This window comes from Chenopodium album, chromosome 4 (assembly GCF_948465745.1).
Source record: "Chenopodium album chromosome 4, dcCheAlbu1.1, whole genome shotgun sequence".
NCBI lineage: Eukaryota > Viridiplantae > Streptophyta > Magnoliopsida > Caryophyllales > Amaranthaceae > Chenopodium > Chenopodium album.
The window spans coordinates 19,238,491-19,264,462 of NC_137837.1; the positions used below are offsets into that span (position 1 = coordinate 19,238,491).

Genomic DNA, 25,972 nt, shown 5'->3' on the forward strand with positions numbered 1-25,972 from the left:
TAATTTCTGAGGGTTTGGTCCCAAATCTCTATTTCAATTATTTAATTTAACTGTTTGATTATTATTTTCCTTGAAGTTACTAATGCGTGTATTTTGTTATTAGAAAGAGGTACGAGGCATCTAAGTAAGTACTTTAATTGATTAATTAATTTTATGATGTAGAAATCATGTTTACATTGTTATTATGATATTCCTAGTATCATGTCTAGGGTGTTTTTAATATTAAATATGATTGTTATGATGCTTCCTATGTTCTTCCTAATATTTATGATTGTTAGTATCATGTTAGGGTTAAAGATTTGATTTTTATTGCTTAGTAACATGCTAGGGTTTGTTATTAATCTTGTTAGTATCATGCCTAGGATCTTGCTATTTTTATTATGCTTTAATATTAACATGAACATGATATTTATTATAATTGTTATAATTTATGATGATTATGATTATTATTATGATGATATTATTATTTTTATGATTATAATTATTATTCATGATATTGATTATTTATCATGTTGCTTGATATTTATTCTTTATTGCTTGATCACCTTTATGCATGTTTAAAGGGAATTGGTACTTGTAATCATGCTTAATAAGATAATATAATTAATAATCTTATTTAGGGTTAATTGTGATTATAATTCAAGTGATCGCCAATAATAGATTTATTTGTGCATTAATATTCAACCAACATAGATTAAACAGGTTTATGGTAAACCTATTGATTGCATGTTAATTAAAAAGCGCACATGAATACGATCAGAATAAAGTAGAGGCCTATTATTAGGGCAGATTCAATCTCTTTTAGGTTGGATTTGTACCTTCATCCCCGAACCCTTATTTGGTTCTAGACCTTATGGAGTTGACGATCTCTTGGATCGTTAAGGGGTGTAACCTTCATCCTATGAACGGTTTACAAGTTCCTTAAAAACTTGTTGGCGACTCTATATCTTCTTCCCTTTTGGACGCCACCGTACTTTAGTGTATGATCACAGTGGGGATCAAGCTAGTGGGATTTAAAGGCTTGAATTATTCCCTACAAATATATACATGCTTTATTTACCCGTCGCACTCATTAAATCTATAGACACAATAATAACCTTATATTTGACCTACCAAAACATATATTTTTCTAAGTTAAACATTGTGCCAAAAACTATATATTATATAATAGTCATATATATAACCAACAGCTGATTAAATATAGTATACGACACAAATACCATGTATATAGGTATGGATACTGATAGTTTTATATAAATAAAACATAGGGAGTATATATTACTAAGATTTATCCCTGACTTAATTATAAAAAGGTTAATAAAACTCTTATAATAGTGCATGGATATTTATATATCTAAAAATGTTCTTTTTACATATATTTTCCCCCATTTAATTTTAAATTCTTTAAAATTGTCTCTTGAATTCGCTAAATTGATTTAAAAGGTTATGTTTATTACAATATTTAAAGCCATTTACTTTAGTTTGTATATAGGTATTGATTTGGGTATTTTATACCCGGCCATGTGGCCCAATCAGAAAGCGCCACGTGTCCTCCAAAGAGGTGCCATTTGGACCTATGGAATGATGACACGTGGAGGGCGGACACTCCTCTGTCCTACGCAGACTGATAATCCAGCATGGACCATCCAGATGGCGACACGTGTCACCCAAAAGGTGCCCAAAAACCTTTTGGGCTCAGTGACACGTGTCACTCAGGCGTTGCCCCTGGGATGGCGGCCTTCAAAGGCTCAAATCCCGAGGCGCTGCAAAATGGCATGACCTAATTCCTAGGTCACCAGATCCTAGGAGGGGCACACTTTTCAAAAGGACCCTATAAATAAGGACATTCTTACATTTATGACAAGACAGAGAATATACACGCAATACGAGACAACACGTCACTTATCACAGAGCTGTCGTTTTCAAGGAACACACAGCACTTTACCTGAGCTTGGAATCCGAGCAAATAAACTTTACTTCCGCACGTTTTATTACCGAACGCTTACTAACTTAATCTTCGGAGGCGGACCACCGACCATCTGGCGGTCCATTTGCTTTGCAGGTACAGGCGTCCTTTGCTGAATCCAGTCTCAGTGTTGTAACTCTCCCAAGGGACAAAAACCCCTGAAACGTTTGGCGTCGTTTGTGGGGAGAGTACCTCTGAAATGGCTTCACAAGTACCTGTACCGAACCCAGAGGCCGATCGGCCTCCAGAAGACGTATTGGTCCAAACGGATCATGACTCAGGTGACGACGCTGACGTCGAAACCTATGTGGATCCCAATGGATCCCTCATCTCTAAACACATCCGTAGTAAGGAGAGGCGGGAGCGTCACCATGACCAGGCAGGGCCAAGCAAAACTGCTGGTCAGCCAAAGAAGCCCTCGGGGCAGCCGAATGATCCTTCCCAGGCGACAGGTTCAACTCTCGTCACTCGGGATGAACTAATGACACTCCTGAGCAGCCTCAGGGGTGAAATCAAACAACTCGCCTCAAAGAAGTCGTCTGCTCCTAGAAAGGAGCAGTCGGCCAAGAAACCAGCCCAAGCTGGCAAACAGAAGTCGGTCAGGGACCGTCAGCCAACTCCTCATCCTGCCCCTAAGGAGAAGGCCCGGCCCCAATTTGATCTTACTCGGCTACGTTTCCCAGAAACGAGCACAAGAAAACCCATCCGGCACATACAGCCGGATGGTAGCAAGAAGACGTTCTCTGACGCTCGGCATTACATTGAGGAGAAGAGAACCCAGCTATCAGAGTCGGCTTCAACGTCGACTTATCATGATAGCTTTCGGAATACCTCTATGAGGTGTTCCCAGTCTGTACATGAGACTCCAGCAAGCAGCCAACGAGTTCAGTCTGGTCCTCATATGATTCAGTCGGCCTAGTACATGGCACAACCATTGTACCAGGCGCCAGTTTTACCTTACATGCAACCTGCCCTCTATGGAGGACAAGTGGCATACGGCTATCAGCCGATGGACTGGCAGCTTAGGCTGCAACACCTTGGAGATCAACCCTCTTCTTTCTCCAGGGAAATAACTGAAGCCGTACAGCCGGCTAAAGTTAAAAACGTTCTGGTTGGAGCCTACTACGGGACCTCCAACCCAGAAGACTACCTGCTAGCATACACCCACCTCATGTATTTACAGGGGTTGGATGATGTCGCATGGTGTCGTTGCTTTCCAGCCACCCTAAAGGGCATAGCCTAGCAGTGGTTTGGCAATCTGCCGGCTGGTTGCATAAACAGCTTCAAGACGCTTGCGTTCTTGTTTGCTTCAAACTTCTCTATGAACATCCCTGCCAAAAAGACAAGCCTTGACTTGGGCAATGTACAGCAGGGAGATAGAGAAGGCTTGCGTTCCTACGTCAGGCGGTTCAATCTGGTCCGAATCTAGATTCATGGGATGTCTATTGAGGTCGCTTTCACATACTTCTTTAAGGGTCTGAAGGACGGGTCTACTTTTAAGTACGAACTCGTCCGCAAACAAATCTTTACTCTGCAAGGAGCCTTGCGAGAGGCGGAAGCCTATATACAGGCAATCGAACTCTGCTCCTCCAATAAGTAGTCGGACCATAAGAAGTCCGACCGGCAGAAAGAGAGTCGGCCTGCTCAGCCGGCTCCTAAGCCAGAAGAGAGCAAAAAGAAAAAGCAAGTCTGGGCCATTGATAACTCTGATCAACCGGCCCAGAAGAAGAAAAAGGAGTGGAAACCGTACGTCCCAAAGTACGAATTCCACAAGGACTGCTGCTCCATCCTCTTGGAAATTAAGGATCGACTGACTCTTGAAAAGCCGACTCCTATGAAAGGTTCCGCTGAAAATCGGAACAAAAACAAGCATTGCCATTTCCATGAGGATGTTGGCCATGACACGAACAACTGCTTCAGTCTCAAGCGGGAGCTCGACCGTCTGGCCGACAAAGGACAGCTGAAGTTCTATGTGAAGTCCAAAGTGACTTCAAAGGCAAATCCGGGGCAGGCCAAGAAAAAGACTCCCCAGCCTGCTGTGAGTGCCGAAACTGATGAAGATCCGGTATACACCATAGCAGGCGGATTTGCCGGTGGTGGCCCGACCATTCGAGGCACCAAGGACCATCTGAGAAAGATGGTCAACTCTGTTGAGGAAGGGGATGCGGCAGGCACATCCACCTTCCCTAAAGTTGTCATCACCGAAGAGGCAAAGTCCGTCGGCCGAATGATGACCCTGTTGTCATTGAGTGCAAGGTCGCCAACCAGTTGGTTGGCCGAATTCTGATAGACACAGGAAGCTCCTCTGACCTCATCAGCCTCAAATGCTTATCCAATCTCAAGTACAAACCGGATAGCATGATGGAGGTCTCCCACACCCTTGTTGGGTTTGGGGGAGGACTTGTGCACCCAGTCGGACGAATTGACCTACCTGTCCGCCTGGGAAGCAGGGGAGACGGTCGGCACATGACCATCCGTTTCCTAGTGGTTGAAGAGCTCACAGCTTACAACCTCATCTTTGGCCGTCCCACTCTTAACGAGTGTAAGGCCGTCATCATCCCTGCTCTCATGCTACTCAAGTATGAGAAGGATAATGGAACAGTCGGCTCCCTTAATGGGGACCAAAAGACGGCTCGACGCACCCGGTCGGGGCAAGCAAACAATCGACCTCGACGATGTCGAGGAAGAACAGTCGGCCCCACCAGCCGGAAAGAAAAGAAAGACTGATCAGCTGGTGGTGGTCAAAAAAGAAAAATAATAGCAATCACTAACCGGGGAATGGTCGGATGACCTCCGTCCTCAGGCTACTGGTGAGCACATTGATATCCCTCTGGACGACAGCCGTCCAGAGCGGACTGTTAAGGTGGGGACGGTTGCATTTGCAAAGCTGGGTGAAAGCCTTCACCAGCTGCTGAGGGAATTCAAAGACATCTTTGCCTTTGAAGTGAAGGAGATGTCAGGCATAAGCCCGGATCTCGCTGTCCAAAAACTCGCCGTGGATCCTAAAAAGAAGCCAATCCGGCAAAAGAAAAGAAACCACGGCGAAGAAAGAAGTCGGGCGGTAGCTGCCGAAGTAAAAAAGCTGTTAGATGCCAAGTTCATTCGGCCGTGCAATTTCCCTGAGTGGGTAGCTAACGTTGTGTTAGTAAAAAAAGCCGAATGGAACTTGGCGGATGTGTGTTGACTACACAGACCTCAACAAGGCATGTCCAAAGGATAGTTATCCATTGCCTAAGATCAACAGTCTGGTCGACTCAACAGCCGGACATGCCTTGATGAGTTTTATGGACGCCTATTCAGGTTTCCATCAGATCCCCCTGTGGAAAAAAGATCAAGAAAAGACGGCATTCGTCACTGATCAGGGGTTGTTCTGTTATACGGTGATGCCGTTTGGTTTGAAGAATGCACCTGCTACTTTCCAACGAATGATTAACACGGTCTTCATTAATCAAATCGGAAGGAATGTAGAGGCGTACATTGATGACATGATAGTCAAATCCAAACAACAGGCGGATCATCTTGCTGATCTCCGAGAAACATTCGCCACACTCAAGCGGCACAAGGTCATGCTAAACCCAAAAAAGTGTGTCTTTGGTGTTGAGTCTGGGAAGTTTCTCGGATTTTTGATTGACCAAAGGGGAATAGAGGCCAACCCTGAGAAAATACAGGCGGTAATCGACATGCAGTCACCCCGTACTGTAAAGGAAGTGCAAAAACTAACAGGTTGTCTGGCGGCCTTGGGGAGATTCCTCAGTCGGTCAGGCGACAAGTGCCTCTATTTTTTCCAGGCAATCAAAAAGAAGACAAACTTTGAATGGGGGGATGATGCAGAGGCGGCCTTTCAAAATCTGAAAACTCATCTGCACTCTTTGCCGAGGCTTGTCAGCCCTTTGCCCAAAGAGAAGCTCTTCATGTACTTAGCAGTCTCTGATCATGCCCTCAGTGCCGTTCTCTTAGCTGAAAGAGACGGCATCCAGCTCCCGGTGTATTTCATTAGCCATGTTCTGAGAAATGCGGAGCTTCGGTACCCCATGGTTGAGAAATTCGGCCTTGCCCTTTACATGGCCATCAAGAAGCTTAAACCCTACTTCTTGGCGCATGCGGTAGAAGTCTATACTGACCAACCGATCAAACGGCCACTCACAACCTTGGAGTCTTCTGGACGAATGCTCAAATGGGCGATTGAAATGTAAGGATTGGAAATCACTTACGAACCAAGGAAAGCAATAAAAGGGCAGGCATTCGCCGACTTTATTGTGGAAATGACAAGGCCGGTTGCTCCGGATGATACTAGTCAGGTTTAGAAAGTGTATGTGGATGGGAGCTCCACTACGAACGGTTGTGGTGCAGGAATTATCTGTCAGTCTCCTAAAGGAGACAAATACGAGTATGCACTACGGTTCAAGTTCCAGGTCTCTAACAATGAGGCCGAGTATGAAGCCCTGCTTGCTGGCATTCGGTACTGTAAGGCAGCAGGGGCAAAGAAAATTGACGTCTGCTCGGATTCACAACTGGTCGTACTCCAAGTCAATGGGATGTACAAGGCCACTCATCCGGCCATGATTAAATACTTGCAGGCGGTCAAGGATGAAGTTGGGACACTTGAAGAATTCAATCTAAGTCAAGTGCCCAGGTCTTCAAACAATCAGGCGGATGCTCTGTCCAAGCTGGCATCATCCGCCTCCTGTGAAGCGCCTCGATCAGTTTTCTGGGAGGTCATGGAAAGAAGAAGTATATCTGAGGTAGACCCCATTGGAATTCTTGACCGAAGCTCAACCTGGATGGACAGCATCCGGGCCTATCTTGCAGACGGCACGCTCCCTGACTCACCACAGGAGGCGGCTATTCTGAAAAAACAAGCGGCTAACTTCGAGTTGCGACAAGGAGAACTCTTCAGGGCTGGTTTTCTGAAACCCCTGTTGAAGTGTGTAACCCCTGAGAAGGGTAAGGAAGTCCTCGAAGAGTTGCATTCGGGATTCTGCGCCTCCCATATAGGCGGCAGATCCCTCGCTGCCAAGGCCAGGCGGCTTTACTTCTGGCCAACTCTGGAGTCGGATGCAATGGAAATGGTAAAAAATTGTGACAAGTGCCAAAAATTTGGCAAGCTCATCCATCGTTCGGCTACAGACCTGACGGCCATCCACAGCCCAATACCTTTTGCCAAATGGGGCATGGACATTCTGGGGCCATATACAGCTGCACCAGGCGGCAAGCGCTACATACTGGTGGCTGTGGATTACTTTACCAAGTGGGTAGGGCGGAGACAGTCAAAAACATCAAGACAAAAGATGTCATTTCTTTCATCTGGAGGAGCATAATCACTCGTTTCGGGGTTCCCATGTCTATGGATTTTGACAATGGTCCTCAATTTGAGACGCCTCAACTCAAAACTTGGCTGGGAGACCAGGGGGTCTCAAGCTTCTTTGCATCAGTCGGCCGGCCTCAAGCAAACGGCCAGGTCGAAGCCTTCAACAAGTTAATCTCAGACGGGATTAAGAAGAAAATTGAACGGGCTGGTGGCCTTTGGGCGGATGAATTACCACACGTCCTCTAGTCCATCAGAACGACTGCTAAAGGGGCAACTGGAGAAACCCCGTTTATCATGGTGTATGGAGCAGAAGCTGTTCTGCCCATTGAGCACTATGAGCCGACTCTTCGAATCATGCTATATGATGAAGAGGCGAACTGGGAGGCCATGCGCCTAGCATTGGACTCACTTCCAGAGCGCAGGGGCAATGCTTCCATGCATCATGAGATATACCGTCTGAGAATGACTCGGGCTTACAACAAAAGAGTACACAAGCGTCCTCTCAAAGTGGGGGACTTTGTGCTACGGAAAATGGAGGCAGTCGGTAGGGCGAATGAGCAGGGAAAGCTAACCCCAAATTGGGAAGGCCCCTACCAAATCTATGAGGAAGTAAGAGACGGCACCTACCGCCTGGAAGACCCAGACGGCAGGCAGCTGCCTAGAACTTAGAATGTAGACAACTTGAAAAGGTACTACTTCTAAGTACGAATGTAAAGACCTCAAATTTGTTATCTCAAGTTTTGTTAATGAGAATATGCCTTCATTTCCCAACTTGTCTTTTTATTTAAGTTTCTTAGTGTCGCCTGTACAAATTACAGACGGCCAATGCGTTTGGAAAGTGTCTGTTCCAACAGCAGACGTCCCAATCCTTCTGAAGGAGCCGATTGCTTTAGAACAGTCGCTCCTACGAAATTCATTAAGTTAATATCGACACTTAACGAATATTTACCCAACCATTTAAGAGGCCTAAGGCCAGATAAAATCATGATGAGGCCCCTGGCCGGATATTAATAAACAAGAAGAGACCGAATGGTCACAGTCTGCTCCAACATGAGTATGACCGTCTGCTCCAACATGAGTCAGATAACCGGCGACGTCCATTCGGGCGAATTCGTCGAGGAGAAGCATCTCCCATTTGGGTGGCACATTGCTCTACAAATATAACAAGCGGCCCTACCGAATGCTAAGGCAGCATTCGCAGTCATTTGTTTTAATCGAAAGTGAAATCTAAACGGCCTGAATTTTCTAACTGTTCTAGCACAGATCGAAAATGGTCACTGTTTCATAAGTAGAGGCTAAAGAGGCATTAAGCCGGATGCGCCTGTTTTTGCCCAGGGGCAAAGCAGGCAGAACATTCTTGTTAATATACAAGTTAACTACTTAAGCTCCTAATGAGACTTTTGACCGGATGACGCCTGTTCTTTGCTTTTGGGGCAAGACAGGCGGACAATCCTTTTTTAAAGACCATTTGATGAGTTATAAACTTATCTTATCTCAAAAAGGCCTATGGCCGGATGCGCCTGTTTTTAGCTCACGGGGCAAAACAGGCGGAAGTTTTCCCTTAGCGAAATTTGCTAAGTTGGAAATTTGAGTTTTGTTTGAGCCAATGGCCGAATGAAAACTTTAAGTTGCCAATTCTGGATGGACGTCTGCCGAGTGGTTTGGGGCAATCCCCATAGTGATTGATTGACTTAGAAACCATGAATACTCTTATAAGTATCAATAATTTCTTAGTCAATCAATCCAATAAACCGAAACCACTCGACATCCGTCCAGGGGCAAGAACATTCGCATGGTACACAGGTTATAATACTTAGCCAAAAATATGCAATGAAAAATTAAAAAATGCAAAGGACAACAGTATGAATAAACTCAGCCAAATGGGCGAATGATATAAATTAAAAAGACCAATCGCCATCAGACGACTGGTTAAGATTATTTTCTGGCAAAGCCAGAGAAATTGTTAAAGTACCTGACCCCTTGGTCGGTAAAGAAACATCAATACTCGGCACGCAGGCCGGAAAAGCAAGTACATGGCCATTCGGCCGCAGAAACGATAAAAAGCTTAAGTGATCAGGGGAGAGCCTCTTCATTGGCAGCCGGCCTGTTGTCCTTCGGCTGCTCTTCATCATTTTTCTCTCGTCCCTCCACCTGATCTTCCTCCTCTCCACCAGAGGACGACTCCCCAGAAGAGTCGGACCCAGAGCTTTCCTCGGCCTCAGCAGCATCCTTAGCCACATTCTCAGCCTCTTCAAGAAGGCGAGCGTCGAATGCTTTGCTGGCTTCATCAAACTTGGATTTCCAAGTCTGATAGTCCGAGTCCGGCTGCACAGCCGCCCAAGTGTCCCACATGATGGCATCATAGTCGCTCATCATTTGCTTAACAAGAGCCTCTCTCTCTTGTTCAGCCACGGACTCAAACTTGGTCTTCAGCTGATGCTCCTGGTTGGTGAGGCGCTGCTCCAGGCGGCCCACCCTCTGCTTGTCTCTCTCGGCCTCTTCCTTGGCATCCTGAAGAGGCTCGAGCTTCTCCTTAAGATTTGTGATTTCTTTCTTAAGGGAAGTGATGCGCAGGCAGGCCGAGTCCAGGTCCTTCTTCACCTGCATATTGGCTTCCGCCTGCGAATACATCATATCAAGCGTCAGAAACTCATTTTGAGCAATATCAAATTGAGCTCGATCCAAGGCGGACTCGGCCCGAGCTTTAGCGGCTGTTACCTCTTTGGACTTCTCCTTGAGAGGTTGCCTGAGCCCTTGGACGCGCAGCATGGCCTGCAAAAAGAGCCGAATGGTTAAAACCAGGCGGATAAAGACTTGAGCAAAAAAAAAAAAAAAAAAAAAAAAAAAAAAAAAAAAAAGAATTGAATTGCTTAAGTTAAGACTCATACCTCGCAGAGGTTTCCCAAGATGCCATCCAAGTCCAGGGTGTCGACTCCTCTGACAGACGCCTTGTCGTCAGGATCAACCGCCCTCAGCATGGACTTGGCCATCTGGATTACAGTCGGCCTCTACACAGGGACTGAGAAGGAAAGAGAGTTAGAAAAATAACACAAGTATATCTAAATGGAAGAACAAAAAAGGCGAATGGTTTTTACCGTCGTCCTGAGCTTCCTCCTCTTTCCCCAAACTCCCCCTCTCTCCTGCTGAGCCGACAGCAGTGGTGGGTTGCTTAAAGCCACCCTTCGATGTCCTCTGGACATCCGGTTTGCTGATCCCCCTATCAGCTTCGAGAGAAGAGGCGTCTGGGCCTTTCTTGGGCTTGTGAGCAATGTGCTTCCGGCCCCCCTTGCCGGATGCGCTCACATCACCCGCCCTTGTCTTTTGGATTTTAGGGTCGGATGGTTTTGAGGGAGATTTGGTAGGGGCACCCTACATAAACACAAGATAAAACAAGTTAGAAATCATTCGGACAAATTTAACATTGGTCAGAAATGATAAGTATAACAATTTCCCACCTTGGGGGTGCCGCCAGTTTTCTGATCATCCACTTTGGTGTGGGTGGTTGCCTCTTCCCTGTTTAGGACATTCGATCTGTATCGAGCAGCAGATACAACCGGCTTCCTTGTGGCCAAAAGCTTCTCCATTGCCTTGTCTGCAAAAATGAACAAGTGTTAGCACCATCAAACAAGTATTGAAAAGCAAAATGAAATTGCATATAAAACAGACGGCCGACTACCTCTCGGCATTTCAGAGCTTAGCCCACAGGCGGCTAAGAACGTTCCCTCTTCAAACCATTTGTACAAAGGGAGATAGCATTGGGGGGTGACCTCCTTGTCCCCCTCATCATTCGTCCACACGAACACGGTAAACAACCTCTGGTCCATGATCTCCTCCTTTGCCCGCCTAGGAAGAGGCGGCAATGCACTCCTGCCTGCTAGGAGAGGTGGATTCTTATTCCACCTGTTATACTTTTGGTTCAGGCGGCTGTCGGCAGACTTGACTATGTAAAACTTAGTCCTCCAGTCTTTCCACTTGTTCTCTTTTCCAACAGCCATCATGTACCCCTTGCAAGTGGTCAAGGTGTACCAGCCCTCACCGCCCCTAGCAGGCGCCCTGCTCAGATAGTGCATGTGGGCGAACGCTTCAAAGCTCGCCTCCACCTGCAGCATCTCACAGGCGGCAACGTACCCCAGAATATTAATCCAGGAGTTGGGTACAAGTTGCCAGATACCCAGTTGGTATCCATCCAAGATCCTCTCCACGGCCAGATGGAGAGGGAAGCGGAGGCCAGCTTGGAAGGCCGCTTCATAGCAGCCGAATGCTCTGTCCTAATAGCTAGCCAGGCTCGGCCAGGTAATGGTGTCGCCCTCGTTAGGGACCGACAAAGTATAGCCATAGCCTAGAACGACCTTGCGCCTAAAATTGGCAAGGCCGGATGCCATGGAGCTCCGCCTGCTGGGCAGAACATGATGATAGTAGGGGGCTCTCTCAAAGCGCCTGGAAGCGCTCGGCTCGGCCCAGCTTTCCCCCTTATCCACTGCCAGGGACTCCCTGGCAGAATCTATTTTCGTTCTTGCCTCCTCTGAAGTTATGGAGGCGTTCTCTGAAGAAGATGACGAGACCGACTCGTCATCAGAGCTCTCATCAGAGCTAGGGGACCGTCAACTGGTGCCAGCGGGGTCCTCCCCCAGACTCTCTTCCGGCGCCTGTCCAGAAGGCCCGGGTTGATATTCTTCATCCGCCTCCCCCAGGATTCCATCACTGGGAGTTCCACTAGATGTGGGCGAATGGTAATAGGTGGGGGTTGGAGGAAGATAAGAAGGGTTGTCAGGATGTTCCGACAGCTCACTTCGAGGCACCCTTATTGAGCCGTCTGAAAAAACAGTCGACCCATCCGAATGGTAGAAAATTCCATCGGAGCTACATTGTCTTGCTGTTCTTTTGGTTCTGTCCATAGTGTCCTGCACAGACACGGAAACGGTCGGATTCGGAGAAGTTCGCAAAGCAGGGTCCTGGGTCAAGCATTCGGCACTGCTAGTTCTAGATTCAGCCGTCCCCGGTGACCGGCTGATCACTATCCTATGCCGTGCCGCATGCGATTGGGTAACCATTTTTCGAAAACAAAGAAGAAATGAAGAGTAAAAGAAAAAAAAAAACAGGCGTTACCTTTAGAAGAGTTGACTGAAGAACGGTCGGACAGTTGGCCGAGTGTCGGATGCTTGAAAAGTGAAAACGCTTAGGGAATTTTGAGATTCTTTAAGTCAAAAAGTCCAAGATTCTCCAAAGATTCGCAAAGGTGTGAATCCAAGGGGGGGGTCAAACCTCACTATTTATAGGGGGTAAAACCCTAAAAATTTTCCCTCCAACAGTAACTTTTTGAATCTGACCATTCAGATACTGACACCTGTCACAGGTGTCACGTGCAATGCACGTGACCCCTGTGAGGGGCAAATGATTTGGGTATTTTATACCCGGCCAGGTGGCCCAATCAGAAAGCGCCACGTGTCCTCCAAAGAGGTGCCATTTGGACCTATGGAATGATGACACGTGGAGGGCGGACACTCCTCTGTCCTACGCAGACTGATGATCTAGCATGGACCATCCAGATGGCGACACATGTCACCCAAAAGGTGCCCAAAAACCTTTTGGGCTCAGTGACACGTGTCACTCAGGCGTTGCCTCTGGGATGGAGGCCTTCAAAGGCCCAAATCCCGAGGCGCCGCAAAACGACGTGACCTAATTCCTAGGTCACCAGATCCTAGAAGGGGCACACTTTTCAAAAGGACCCTATAAATAAGGACATTCTTACATTTATGACAAGACAGAGAATATACACGCAATACGAGACAACACGTCACTTATCACAGAGCTGTCGTTTTCAAGGAACACACAGCACTTTACCGGAGCTTGGAATCCGAGCAGATAAACTTTACTTCCGCACGTTTTATTACCGAACGCTTACTAACTTAATCTTCGGAGGCGGACCACCGACCATCCGGCGGTCCGTTTGCTTTGTAGGTACAGGCATCCTTTGCTGAATCCAGTCTCAGTGTTGTAACTCTCCCAAGGGACAAAAACCCCCGAAACAGGTATGGATACTAATAGTTTTATATAAATAAAATATACGGAGTATATATTACTAAGATTTATCTCTAACTTAATTATAAAAAGGTTAACAAAACTCTTATAATAGTGCATGGACATTTATATATCTAAAAATGTTCTTTTTACATATATTTTCCACCATTTAATTTTAAATGCCTTAAAATTGTCTCTTGAATTCGCTAAATTGATTTAAAAGGTTATGTTTATTTCAATATTTAAAGCCATTTACTATTTTCATTTCCTTTTGTTTTAATTTTTCTATTTAAAATTTATTAGACTATTAGGTTTCAAGATCGAAGTCAATATCTTTTTACCGTACAATCACTAAATCAAAGTCGCTCAACTAAATTTTGGACATTGCATAGCTACACAACATCCAACACATTTAATGATTACATGCAAATAATTTTAATAAAACTATGCATTCAATATAAGTTATTAAACAATTTAACTATATATACATTTTGATAGCTTTATATATTTCATATTAACAAAAATTTACAAATGTTATTATCATATTTTGAAAAAAAAATTAGACTTTGGAGTTTTGTATAAGATAGATAAAGGATAAGTTAATTCCCGTCATATATGCATTGAGTGTTGGATGTTCAATCCGGTTCACCCTTTGGGCTAATCCAGATTTGAGGATCAGTTCTAGGTTATTAGGTTCCACTCCCCTTCCGATTGTTGTTGCAGGGGAGCACACAGGTCCTCCCTACCAAGTGTAGTCTCAATCACCACTACACCAACAACCAATTGGTGTAGTGGTGATTGGGACTACACATGATATGAAGGACACGTGTTATAAAATATTATATTATATACATATATTTTTTTATATTATAAAAAATATTATATTATATACACATACTATTATAGTTAAAAGTATTATTATGTATAAAACAACATAAATTATTGCACGTGATTGTTGTATATCTAGTATAGTACATGTGCAATGCACGATTTTTTAATCAAAATGTTAGTTTTTCTAAAAAAAAAATCATAAGTAATAGCATTGTTAATACGAATATTACAATTTAAAACATGAGAAATAGTTATATATAATACATTTTATATCTATCCCTTTTCCGTCAATTGTCTAATTCAATTTAACTTTTATTCTTCTTGTTTAGATTGGTTATTGGTTCAATTTTTTTTTTTTTTATTGCAACAAAAACAAAAGGTCATTATAAAAAAACATTGTATAGAAAATGAAAGGCCGATTAAAATTAAATTTATGTTCAAGATTATGTATTTTTTTCCAAGACAACATTTCGGCTCAGCATTCAATATTTGTCAAGGAGTACAACAAACGATAAAAGTAATTTTTACACTATTTTGTATCTTTATCAAAAACTTTTGTATTCATTCGATTACTTGAATTGAATTTAGGATAACTTGTAGACTATTCTGGGTAACTTTTATCAGTAAAGCATAAATCACTTTCACTCATTACAGGGTAGCTTTTATAATAGGTGCACAATATTTTATTGTACATCTGATTTTTTTTAAAATGTTTGTATTGATTTCATAATTGACGTCAAACTAAATATTATCAATTTTATTTAATTTTCATAAAAAAAAAAAAACAATATTAGCCTTTCAAAATACGAAATATTTGTTTTCTTAATTATGTCACTTTAATCATATTGCTTCAAATTAGTTATTATTCTTTAACTTAACTATAAATAAAGATTTGAAAGATTTTATGGATTATTTGTAGTATTGGAAAGTATATATTTATTATAAAAAAATTACAGAAGGTTTTGTATGAGTCTGTTTCACGTGAGTCCACCACCACCGACCAAAGAGCCCAAACCCAGACCTTAATTTTAATTGCGGCATTAAGAGATCGAGAAGCTAAGCAGCAAGCCATTGATGAGTAAAACATTGAAGTCCGCCATTAACCTTCTGTTAATGTAGTAAAAGCTTGAATTTCGAGTAAAACCATTGATGAGTAAAACATTGAACTCCGCCATTAACAGCTCGAATTTCGAACTCCGCCATTGAACTCTGCCATTGATGAGTAAAACAATTGAGTAATAGCTTGAATTTCGAGCTCGATTTGCTTTGATTTAGAAATAATTCTTGAACTCCGCCATTAACAGCGTCAACCACCTGCTTTTGTCGCTTCCTTCTTCGCTTTCTCTAATCAAAAAAATACTAATCGATTCAAATTACATGATTTCAGCAACTAATAATGTGAGTTGCAGAGAAAGATGAGAGAGATGGTGGTTGTTGAGGAGAGAGAAAGAGAAGAAGGAAGGAGGGGTTTTAATACCTGACCATTATACTCTAATTTATGATATATTTAACCTATTTTCTGATATTTACAACATATTTTCTGACAATTATAAATTTATAATATGGTATCTGATATTTATAATTTAATAACTGACCATTACAATATAATTTCTGACCATTATAATCTAATATCTGATTATTATTATCTAATTTATGACCTCAATTTTTTTTTTTTCTGTTTGTATGACCGGACTCACGTGAGTCCGTTCTACACAAAACTTTTACAAAAAATTAAATCAATATTTATGTTAGGAAATCATGAAAATCTTATGCATGTATAGAAACTTGCTTTTATTGTTTGAAGTTTAACAAAAATAACTATGCTTGAATATGTAAACAGTAATTATATAGATATATTTTATACATAAGATAAGCCAATGAGAGAGTGACATTTGTCATCCTCACATTGAGGCGCTTGTCTTTTAGTATAACTAGTTTTGTGCCCGTGCGATGCCCGGGTTGTTTATTAAATTTAAAGATATATTTTAATCTATATGTCAAATTTTAAAACATATCATTGATACAAAATTAGTTAGGAATTGACGTGTTTTTGTGACGATTTAAATTTGTAGGCATGTAATGACAAATAATAATAATATTGGTGAATTTTTTTTTTACCTTGTCTGAAATGACTCGTGACCCGACCTGATTGACAGGTCTATACACAATAATAAAATTATATTAGATTGTGAAGTATATTATTTTAATTGATTAGAATATATTATAAACCATGGACGTGATACATTTTGAACTAATTCCTTCGCTCCAAAAAAAATTATGATACAAAAAAAAAATTATATGATAATTTATGAGAGTTATAATCTATTTTTTTTTTTAATAAAATTATAATTCAATTTGTACATATGAAATATTGGTACTTTATCAAAAATAAAACTCTAAATTAACAATTTTATCCTAAAATTATATCCAAATTTGATTGAAAATAAAATTCTAAACTACCTTTTTTATCCTACAAATTGAATTCTATATAACTCTATCCTACGTGGCACGACACTTGGCGAAAAGTTGGAACGCCAAGTGTCGCTGTCTCGTCGCCTGGCTAAAAGTTTAGCTTTATATATTAGTTACTAGTTTTGTGCCCCGTGCGATGCCCGGGTTGTTTATTGAATTGTAAGATAAAATTTTAAATTATATATCAAATTTAAAAATATATCATTGATACAAATTAGCTTAGTTAGGAATTGGATGTGCTTTTGTGACGATTTTCTATCTAATATGCATGTAATGACTAATAATAATGTTGGTGGAAATGTTCGATTTAATACACTAAAAAAATAACAAAAAATAAATTACATGAAAAAACTTTGGGCAAGAGTTAAACATTTCTTGACTCATAACCCGAAGTGATCCAATTCGAGATGACTCGTGACCCGACACTAATTGATGAGTCTACATAGTAATAAACTCTATTAAATTGTAAAGTACTCATATTATTTTAGCCGATTAGTATACATTATAAATGGATGTTTTACGCTTTGAATTATATTAGAATTATAATCTAACTTTAAAATAGCAATTTTATTCTAATACTCTATCCAAATAGAATTTTAAATTAAATTTTTTTATCTTGTAAAGTCTATTTAAGTCTATCCTACGTGGTGCGACACTTAGCGAAAAATTGGAACGCCAAGTGTCGCTGCCTTGTGACCTGGCTAAAAGTTTAGCTTTATATATTAGTTACTAGTTTTGTGCCCGTGCGATGCCCGGGTTGTTTATTGAATTTTAAGATAAATTTATAATCTATATATCAAATTTTAAATATATCATTGATACAAAATGATTTGTTATCTAGTAGGCATGTAATGACTAATAATAATGTTGATGTAAATGTTCGATTTAATACATTAAAAAAAATAAAAAAAAATTAGCAAAAAAATACATTAAATAAAATAAATGTTCAAAACCCGTTGGGTTGACCCAAATCCAAAACTTTGGGCAAGGGTTGAACATTTCTTGACTCGTAACCTAAAGTGATCCAACCGGGATGACTCATGACCAGACCCTAATTGACAGGTCTACACAGTGATAAAATTCTATTAGATTGTGAAGTATATTATTTTAACTGATTAGTATGTATTATAAAGGTATGTTTTACACTTTTTTTTTTGAATAGGTATGTTTTACACTTTAAACTACTTCCTTCGCTCCAAAAAATATTATGATATAAAAAATAAATTTATTTGATGATTTTCTAATAATTTTTGTAAATAAAATTATAATTCAATTTGTATATTTGAAAGATTGGTATTTTATCGAAAATAAAACTCTAAACTAATAATTTTATCTTAAAATTCTATCTATGATGATATGATATGATATATAGAAATTATTATATCCTAATCCTAGTATGTTTAAGACTCGCTCACGCACACATGAAATAAATTTTCCGTGTGAATTTTTTTTTATCATATAGGGATATGTCATATGCAAGAAACTGAATTAATACACCCAAATTTTGACCGGCTATAACTCTATATATAAGTGGTTGGGTGTATTTTTATCATATACCTTTATATATCATATACAAGAAAGTGATATATTAAGCCTTAGGTTAAACCTAGTTGTAGGAGGAGTAAGTGAAGTTTGAAATATTAGAGAGATCAATTGGAATCATATCATAACAAAGAATTGTGTTTTAGTTATTATATAAGAAGCTAGCATACATATTTTACAAGGAAACATGGGACTCGAATCCGGAGTAGGCGGCAGACTCAAGAACCTAATGATGTCCAAGTTTGGTTTCCATCGACTACCCAAATCGGAATCACAACAACCTTTGCTCTCACATCAAGATTCATATTACGAGGTTTGTTTCATGTTCGAGTTTGATCTAATTAATCTACTTAGTGATTATAAAATTTATGAATTTGTAACCATTTAGTTAATTGTTGATACACTGATGTCATATGATTTTTTATTATATATTTGCGTAATACTTATGATTGAATTGTACATAGAACGATAAGTACGAGTATCAGTCCATCGAAGATGAAGGCAATACATCCTCAAAAAAGGCCATATCATCCTTGGAGAAAAAGGTTGGGTTTTTGGATGAGAAAATTTATCGAATAAATTACGGCTTGCATAAGCTTGAAAACGATTTCCATTCAACATCCGTGGTAAATTCTTTAATTTAGCTTTGTACCATGTTTTCTTAAGTAAATCGCCGTACTTATTTCTATATTATTTGATAAGAAAATTGTTGTACGTATAATTTTCAAGTGTGAGATAAATAATTTTGGCCAATTTGATCAACAGATTGAAACTGTCAATTCATCAATCAAAAAAACACGAAAGGAGGTTGATGAACTCAAAGAAAGTGTAGCGCAAATTTATACTCGTAATACTATTCGTCCGGTTGACATGGTGAGCCAATCATTTAGGGTTTATTTTAGTGTCGCTATATATATATATATATATATATATATATATATATATTTTTTTTTTTTCCAAATTATATCAGTTCATATAATAATGAATTAAAATTGGTCAAACCTATTAAAATTATGATAAGATAAAACTATTCTAATTTCTTGTTTTGGTTTTTATTTTAAAAACAGAAAATTATTGATTTAATTCCCTTCTTGAGAAAGATTTTTAATATTTGTTTTCCTAAAAGAACAAAGTATAAAGATTTGAGTAGAATTTTAGAAAATTTGTTAATTAATGTATTATTAGTTTGATTGAAAAAAAATGTGCGGTCATCATCTTAAATCACAAGTACTTTAAATAATGCATAACGAAAAAATGGAGTATTATTTGTATCATTTTTTTTAATCTTTCTATTTATATTTATTTGTTTTTATTATTTATTTATTTATTTATTTTGTTTGTGGCGAATAAAAAGGTCATTCTAAAGCTTCAAGAGAAGAATGCTACTTTAGAGAAGAAATTGGAGAATATGACCACTTACATTGAACTGCTTAATTCGAATAAAAAAGACATTCAAAAGCTTCAAGAGAAGAATGCTTATTTAGAGAATAAATTGGAGGACATGACCGCTTCCATTCAATTGCTTAGTTCTACAATCAGTGAGGTTTGTATCTAACTTCTGATTTTTACTTGATATAAAATCTATTAATCTAAAGTAAACTTAATAAAATATCAACTTGCATGCACATTATAACTATTACATATTTATATATTTTCTTTCTCATATTTTTATTATTTTAATATATTTCATGCATTTTTATAGCTAATATGTAATGAATCAATTCATTGTCTATATATATACTTTGTGACTATATTTGTTTAAGGTCAAAATCAAATTAGTACGAGTATTATTCAAGAACAAAGTAAATAGTATGTCGATCTAATTATTACACTTTCTCCGTTCTTTTTCAGTTGATCTGTTTTTTTTATCAGCATATCAATTCAAAACTTAAACGATAAAAAACTTTAATTTTTGATAAATAAAAATTATAAAAGGTATATATTATGATAGTACTTATTAAGACGAATTGAAAAAAAAAATTCTTACACATTATTCACAAAAAGACAATAAAAAAAGGGTGGTAAATAGTGTAAAAGTCAAAATGAATCAAGTACAAAAGAACGGGGAAGTACTATTTACTTGATTGGTTATGACTCATCTACTATTAAGTCAAACATACACCCAGGCCCGGCCCTTAGGATGTGCAGGGTGAGCAACTGCACAGGGCCCAAAAGTTAATAGGGCCTCATATCAATTTAAGAATATAAAAAATAAGCTAGCATTATTATTGAGAATCTCTTGTGGGTAGCTCAATGGTCCGATGTTGAAGAGTATTTACAAGTGGTTTAAGGTTCGATGACCGTTGTGAGCTTCACTCTTTATTTAATGTATTTGCTTAAATAATTAGTTTAAATATGTAACTGGTATGACTTTCCAAAATCTCGATTATGTTTGCAGCAACAAGTCGCAATACTTTCATCTTCAGCAATGGAAGGCGTATATGATGATCACCTTGATGTGAAGAATGATTTGCTGGCATGCAAGGTCATGTTAATGTTTCTCATTTGTGTACTTATTGGTTATTTACTACCTATTTAAATCGGATGTTTCTACTATGTCATTTTTCAAAAAATAACACCATAACATGATGATGTGTAATGCTATGATTGGTCCATTTTTTATTTATTTTTAAAAGCATAAATATACTATACATGTATGTATTATTGTAAATACATGTATTTTTTTTAAAGAATATGTAATTATAGCTTTTTAAAATTTATTATTTTTTTATTAAAATCATTTTCCAAAATTAAATTATAATTAAAATCTAGAAATTAAAAAAAAAATCATCATTGTTCATCATCAATCTTCATTCATGATAAAAATATAATAATATTATTAAGGGTTTTTAGGGTTCGATTGATTAATTTGATTAATGTAAAAATCATATTATTTGATAGTTTTGAGAATGAAAAAAGCATTAGGAACGTTTATTATGATGATGTAAAATGCCTATCTTCCATTTTTTTTAAACGATGAATGGATAACGATGAATGTAAAATGTTTTTGGGATTATTATCTTATTATATTTTGGAAAAAATATATTTGGAATTTTTATCATATCATTTTAGCAAAAAATATTTATGGGATAATTATCTTATTATATTTTGGAAAAAATATTTTTGAAATCTTGGCATATAAATTAGTGGCTATAATATTGGGATATTCCTAATTAGCTTTTATTCACCTTGTTTTTTTTGTTATTAGCTATATATTAGATAATGATAACTTTCTTAAATTACGTGTTGTATGATCGTGTACATCTACATCCATAATTTTAGGACCCATCCTTTTTATCATTGTTAAGAAAAACACACACACACATATATATATATGATTTTCCCATTTATTTAGCAATTTTATAGAGAAATATTCTCTCTCAAATCGTTAATGACATTTAAGATAATATTTTTTAAAAAAATATATCAAAAAACCTTCCCATATTAGAGTTTACCAAAAAGAAATTTAAAAATTAGTCACCTTTTCTTTTTTTTCTTTTTTTTTAGTTATTAGCTTTTATTCACGTTGTTTTTTTTAATTTGTTATTAACTATATATTGTTCTTTATCAAATCTTATGTAATGATCAAAGATAGTTTAAGTCATTACCTAACCCACAAACAACTTCGAAAAAACTTAATTACATTTATAAGATCAAACAGGGGTTGCGGTAGGTAAAAAAAATTCGACTCACTCCATCTTCTACAAACTTGACACTTCTTGTTCTTTGACAAAATTGCACAATTTGAGTCCACATAAATCATATTTTTGAACCATTTAAAGCGGAATTTGTCCTTTGCAAATACTTATGAATGAGATTGTTATTGAGATTTATTTACGAACGAACTAAAATAAAAAAATTGCAAAAAACAAAATACAAACACACAATTTGTTTTCGAATTTTTATCACGATTTTAGTTGAGATTTGCAAATTTATCAACAACTAACATTGAATTTGGGAATAGGGGGATAATCTATGACATGATTCATGAACAATGATGAACGATGACGATCGAACAATGATGAACCATGATGATGAAGTACGCATACCAACAAAGATCGAACAATGATGAACGATAATGATAGAACAATAATGAACGATGATGATTGAACAAGGATGATGAACGATTAATGATGATGATTGAACATGATGAACGATAATGAACAATTCTTATCACGATGATTTCTAATTATAATTATAAATTTAAAAATTAATTTATATTATAAAAATACATTTTCATAATTTATAATTATGTATTTTTTTTAAAAATGCATGTATTAAAATTAATACAAAAAATAATACAATTTTAATACAATGTGGACATTAAAAATAATTTAAAATGAAAATAAAAATACAATATATAGGCCAATTATATTTGCCACATCATTAAATTGTGGTGTCATTTTTAAAGAATGACATTGTAGAATTTTTAATTGGATCCGATGTATATATAAATATATAAAAATTAATTAATAGTGTAAGAAGACATGTGGCATTTAGGTTAGAGAAAAAGATATTGAAGTGTAATAGGATAGAGACATGTGTTTTTCTTGGTTATAGTTTTTAAATACTAAAGTATAGATATAGATATAGATGATAGTCAATTGAAGTGGAGTTGATTGAAATTTAGGCCCTGTTATGTTCACCTTATTTCCACTTATTTTAGGGTTAATAAGTTTAGATAAGAGTTAATAAGTTCTGGAAAAAAAAATTCAAATAAGTTGTGGCAAGGGTTAATCATGGCTGCCAAGTTTAATTGATAATTATAATAAGTTCTAATAAGGGTTACTAAGTTCAGATAAGTTATTATAAGATCATATATAAGTTCAAATCATGTGAATTTTTTTTTTTTAAAAAAAAATTGATTTTATTTAATGTCTAAACTTAAAATTCTTATGTGTTGCGTATATATACAGAAATTTATCAAAAAGAATTTCATATTTTATAATAAAAAATTTAAAAACAGAAAAAGTTTATCACAAATTATACCAAGTATTCTATTGAAAGTTTGAAACAATCGATTTTGCATTGAACCAATTTGGCTTCTTATATCTTTTTAAGAATAGTATTTAAAAAAAAAATTCCAAGAACAAATTTAACGTATAATTATAAACAATAATAACTCTCCAATAAATAAATAAATAAAATTACATTGGTCATGTTTAGTGAATAGCTTAAAGCTGAATCTGATTATGTTAGCTGATTTTGACTAACTAATTGTATAACTGATTTGACTAACTTATTTTATTAGCTGATTGTAAGATTTTAAATTAAATGGGATTCTAAATGTCATTTCACCATATATTAATGAATAAGCTAGTTAAATAAGCTCTTTGGTAGAATAAGCTCTTTAAATAAGCTTCCACCAAACATCAGGAATTAGCTTATTTAATACGGTCGTACTACGTAGTCAATAAGGTAATGTTGGTCATATAAGTTAATTTTTGCTCAATGAAGCTATTACCAAACGTCGAAACACAGCCATCGTAAAATCAATAATCTCCTGTGCAGTAACACGATTACAAGTATTAACTAGTAGACGGAGTCCGCCACTCTGGTGAACAAAAGATAAACCCCTAAAACCCTCCCTGAGACACCCTTCGAGTCACCGTACTCATTTTGTTTTTCCCCGCTCAAAACCCACTCAAACCCAACACTCTCGCTCGCTCGCTCGCGTTGCCGTCGTCTTCCTCAACGCCGCAGCTGCCACTAACATCACACTCTCTCAGGTCTACACCATTCTCTTTCATTTCAATTTCATCTCTTAATAGCATATTCTAACTCAACAATGGCAGCAAATCTTCTTTTCAAAAGGGTAGTTTCCTTTCTCCAAAAACGGTTCTTTAATGCACACCCACTTCCCCCAAACCCTAAATTATCATCAAAAACCCGTAAAAGAAAGATTAAATCTGAGTCAATCCTACCTAATTTATCATCTTTCCCAATTCAATACTTAACTAATTCATGTGGGCTTTCGTTAGAATCTGCAATTAAAGCCTCGAAAAGAGTTGTATTAGAAGAGAAGAATAAGAAACAATTTGATTCTGTTGTTTTGTTTTTGAAATCCCATAATTTTACTAATGCTCATATTATTAGACTTATTGAGAAATACCCAGCTGTTCTTAATTGTAGGATTACAAGTAATCTTGAACCTAAGCTTAGATTTCTTGTAGAAAATGGGATTAAGGGTTTGTATCTTCCTAAGCTTGTGGTTAGTTCTCCGGCGATTTTGTTTCGGAGTTTAGAGGCGCAATTGAAGCCTGCAATGGGTATAATTAATAGATATGTGAGTTGCCTTGATAGGCTTTTGGTTACAGTTCATCGTGGGTCTTGGTTACTTACTTCTGATTGGAAAGGACTGCAAGAGAATCTGGATTGTTTGATTGAAGAAGGGGTGCCGGAGAAACGAATCGAGGAGTTGCTTGTTTTGCAGCCTAGGTGTTTGTACCAAGATATTTCAAAGATCAATTATGCAGTGAAAATGATAAGATGTATGGGGGTAAAGCCTACTGATGTTAAGTATATACAAAACTTTCGTGTCATAATGTCGCTTAGTAAGTTGAGCTGGAAGAGGAAGGTTTCCATCTTTGAGAGTTTAGGGTGGTCTACTAAGGAGGTTATATTGACTTTTACTAAGAGTCCACATTGTCTGTCTTGCTCTGAGAAGAAACTTAGGAATGCTATGGATTATTTTGTTAATACTGTAAAGGTTGATAGGGAGACTATTATTGGTTATCCCAAAGTTTTGATGTATTCAATTGAGAAAAGGGTTGTTCCAAGGTTCACTATTTGGAAGATTTTGAAAGAGAGGAAATTGATTAGGCGTACACGGTTCATTTGGATGCTGAATAAATCAGAAAAGGAGTTTATTGATCTGTATGTTACCAAGTACTCTACTGAGATACCTTATCTACAGCAAATCTATATGCAGTCCAAGGGGGGGCTCAATCCGGGCTGTAAGAAGTTGAAGAAGATTGATTATGACAATAAATTGTAAGTTGTTCTTCAGTCAAGTATATAGTGGTGATTTCAGTTGGTACTATTATTTACTTGAAAGTAGGGGTTTTAGGTTTTAGGAATTAATCTTGTTTGATTAACATTTTGAAGCATGATGAACTCTCATCATTGTTAATCATTGTTGTATTTTGGTTCCAAGATTTTCTTAGTTGAATCTAGTTTTTTTTTTTTAGAGAATGCTCAAAATATGCAACAATTATGCAATGATGTTCCTTTAGTTCAGAGTTTTTGCCCATTATATTGTTCACCTAGAATGCTCAAAATATGCAACAATTATGCAATGATGTTCCTTTAGTTCAGAGTTTTTGCCCATTATATTGTTCACCTTCCCATATTATCTTGTATAGATGTTCTTATTAGAAAGTGACCATGTTCTGATGAAAACAAATGATTGTAAGTTTGTAACCGTTGCTAAATTATTCTGAGTGCCAGAGAAAAGTGGTGGAGTGGTGAAATGGAAAAGTCTTTTTCTATTAGAGAAGTGAAAATAAACTTGACTGAAATTAATCAAATTATATTGTACTCCAGAGTTCTTTCGTCTTGTTGACAACCTAGGATTTTTTTTGTGGAAAACATGATAGCCAACTAAGATTTTCTGTTTTCAGTATGTTTGAATTTTATTTGTTCCCGATTGACTAAGTGTTCTTTTTAAAGTTATAACACTTAAAAGCTTTTAGTTATTAATCAACTTTTCTGACTTTTGACTATCTTATAAATCTGTTGGGAAGGGATTAATGTTTGGTTATGTACATCAGATTTGTCTGTTTTCTGAGTTTGCTCTCTTTCCAATATTAAGAAGTACAGTTCCTGATTTCTCT

General features: G+C 37.7%; 1 protein-coding gene across 1 annotated transcript; it reads left to right on the forward strand.

The window, feature by feature from the left end:
• Positions 1-23,706: 23,706 nt before the first annotated feature.
• LOC145626799 (transcription termination factor MTERF8, chloroplastic-like) lies at positions 23,707-25,395 on the forward strand. Its single transcript, XM_081679273.1, has one exon. The coding sequence runs from the start codon at positions 23,926-23,928 to the stop codon at positions 25,132-25,134; it is 1,209 nt and encodes a 402-aa protein (XP_081535399.1). The 5' UTR covers positions 23,707-23,925; the 3' UTR covers positions 25,135-25,395.
• Positions 25,396-25,972: the final 577 nt, after the last annotated feature.

Excerpts from the sequence above, each read along its gene's own strand:
- LOC145626799 (XM_081679273.1), top strand. The coding sequence starts at position 23,926 with ATGGCAGCAAATCTTCTTTTCAAAAGGGTAGTTTCCTTTCTCCAAAAA.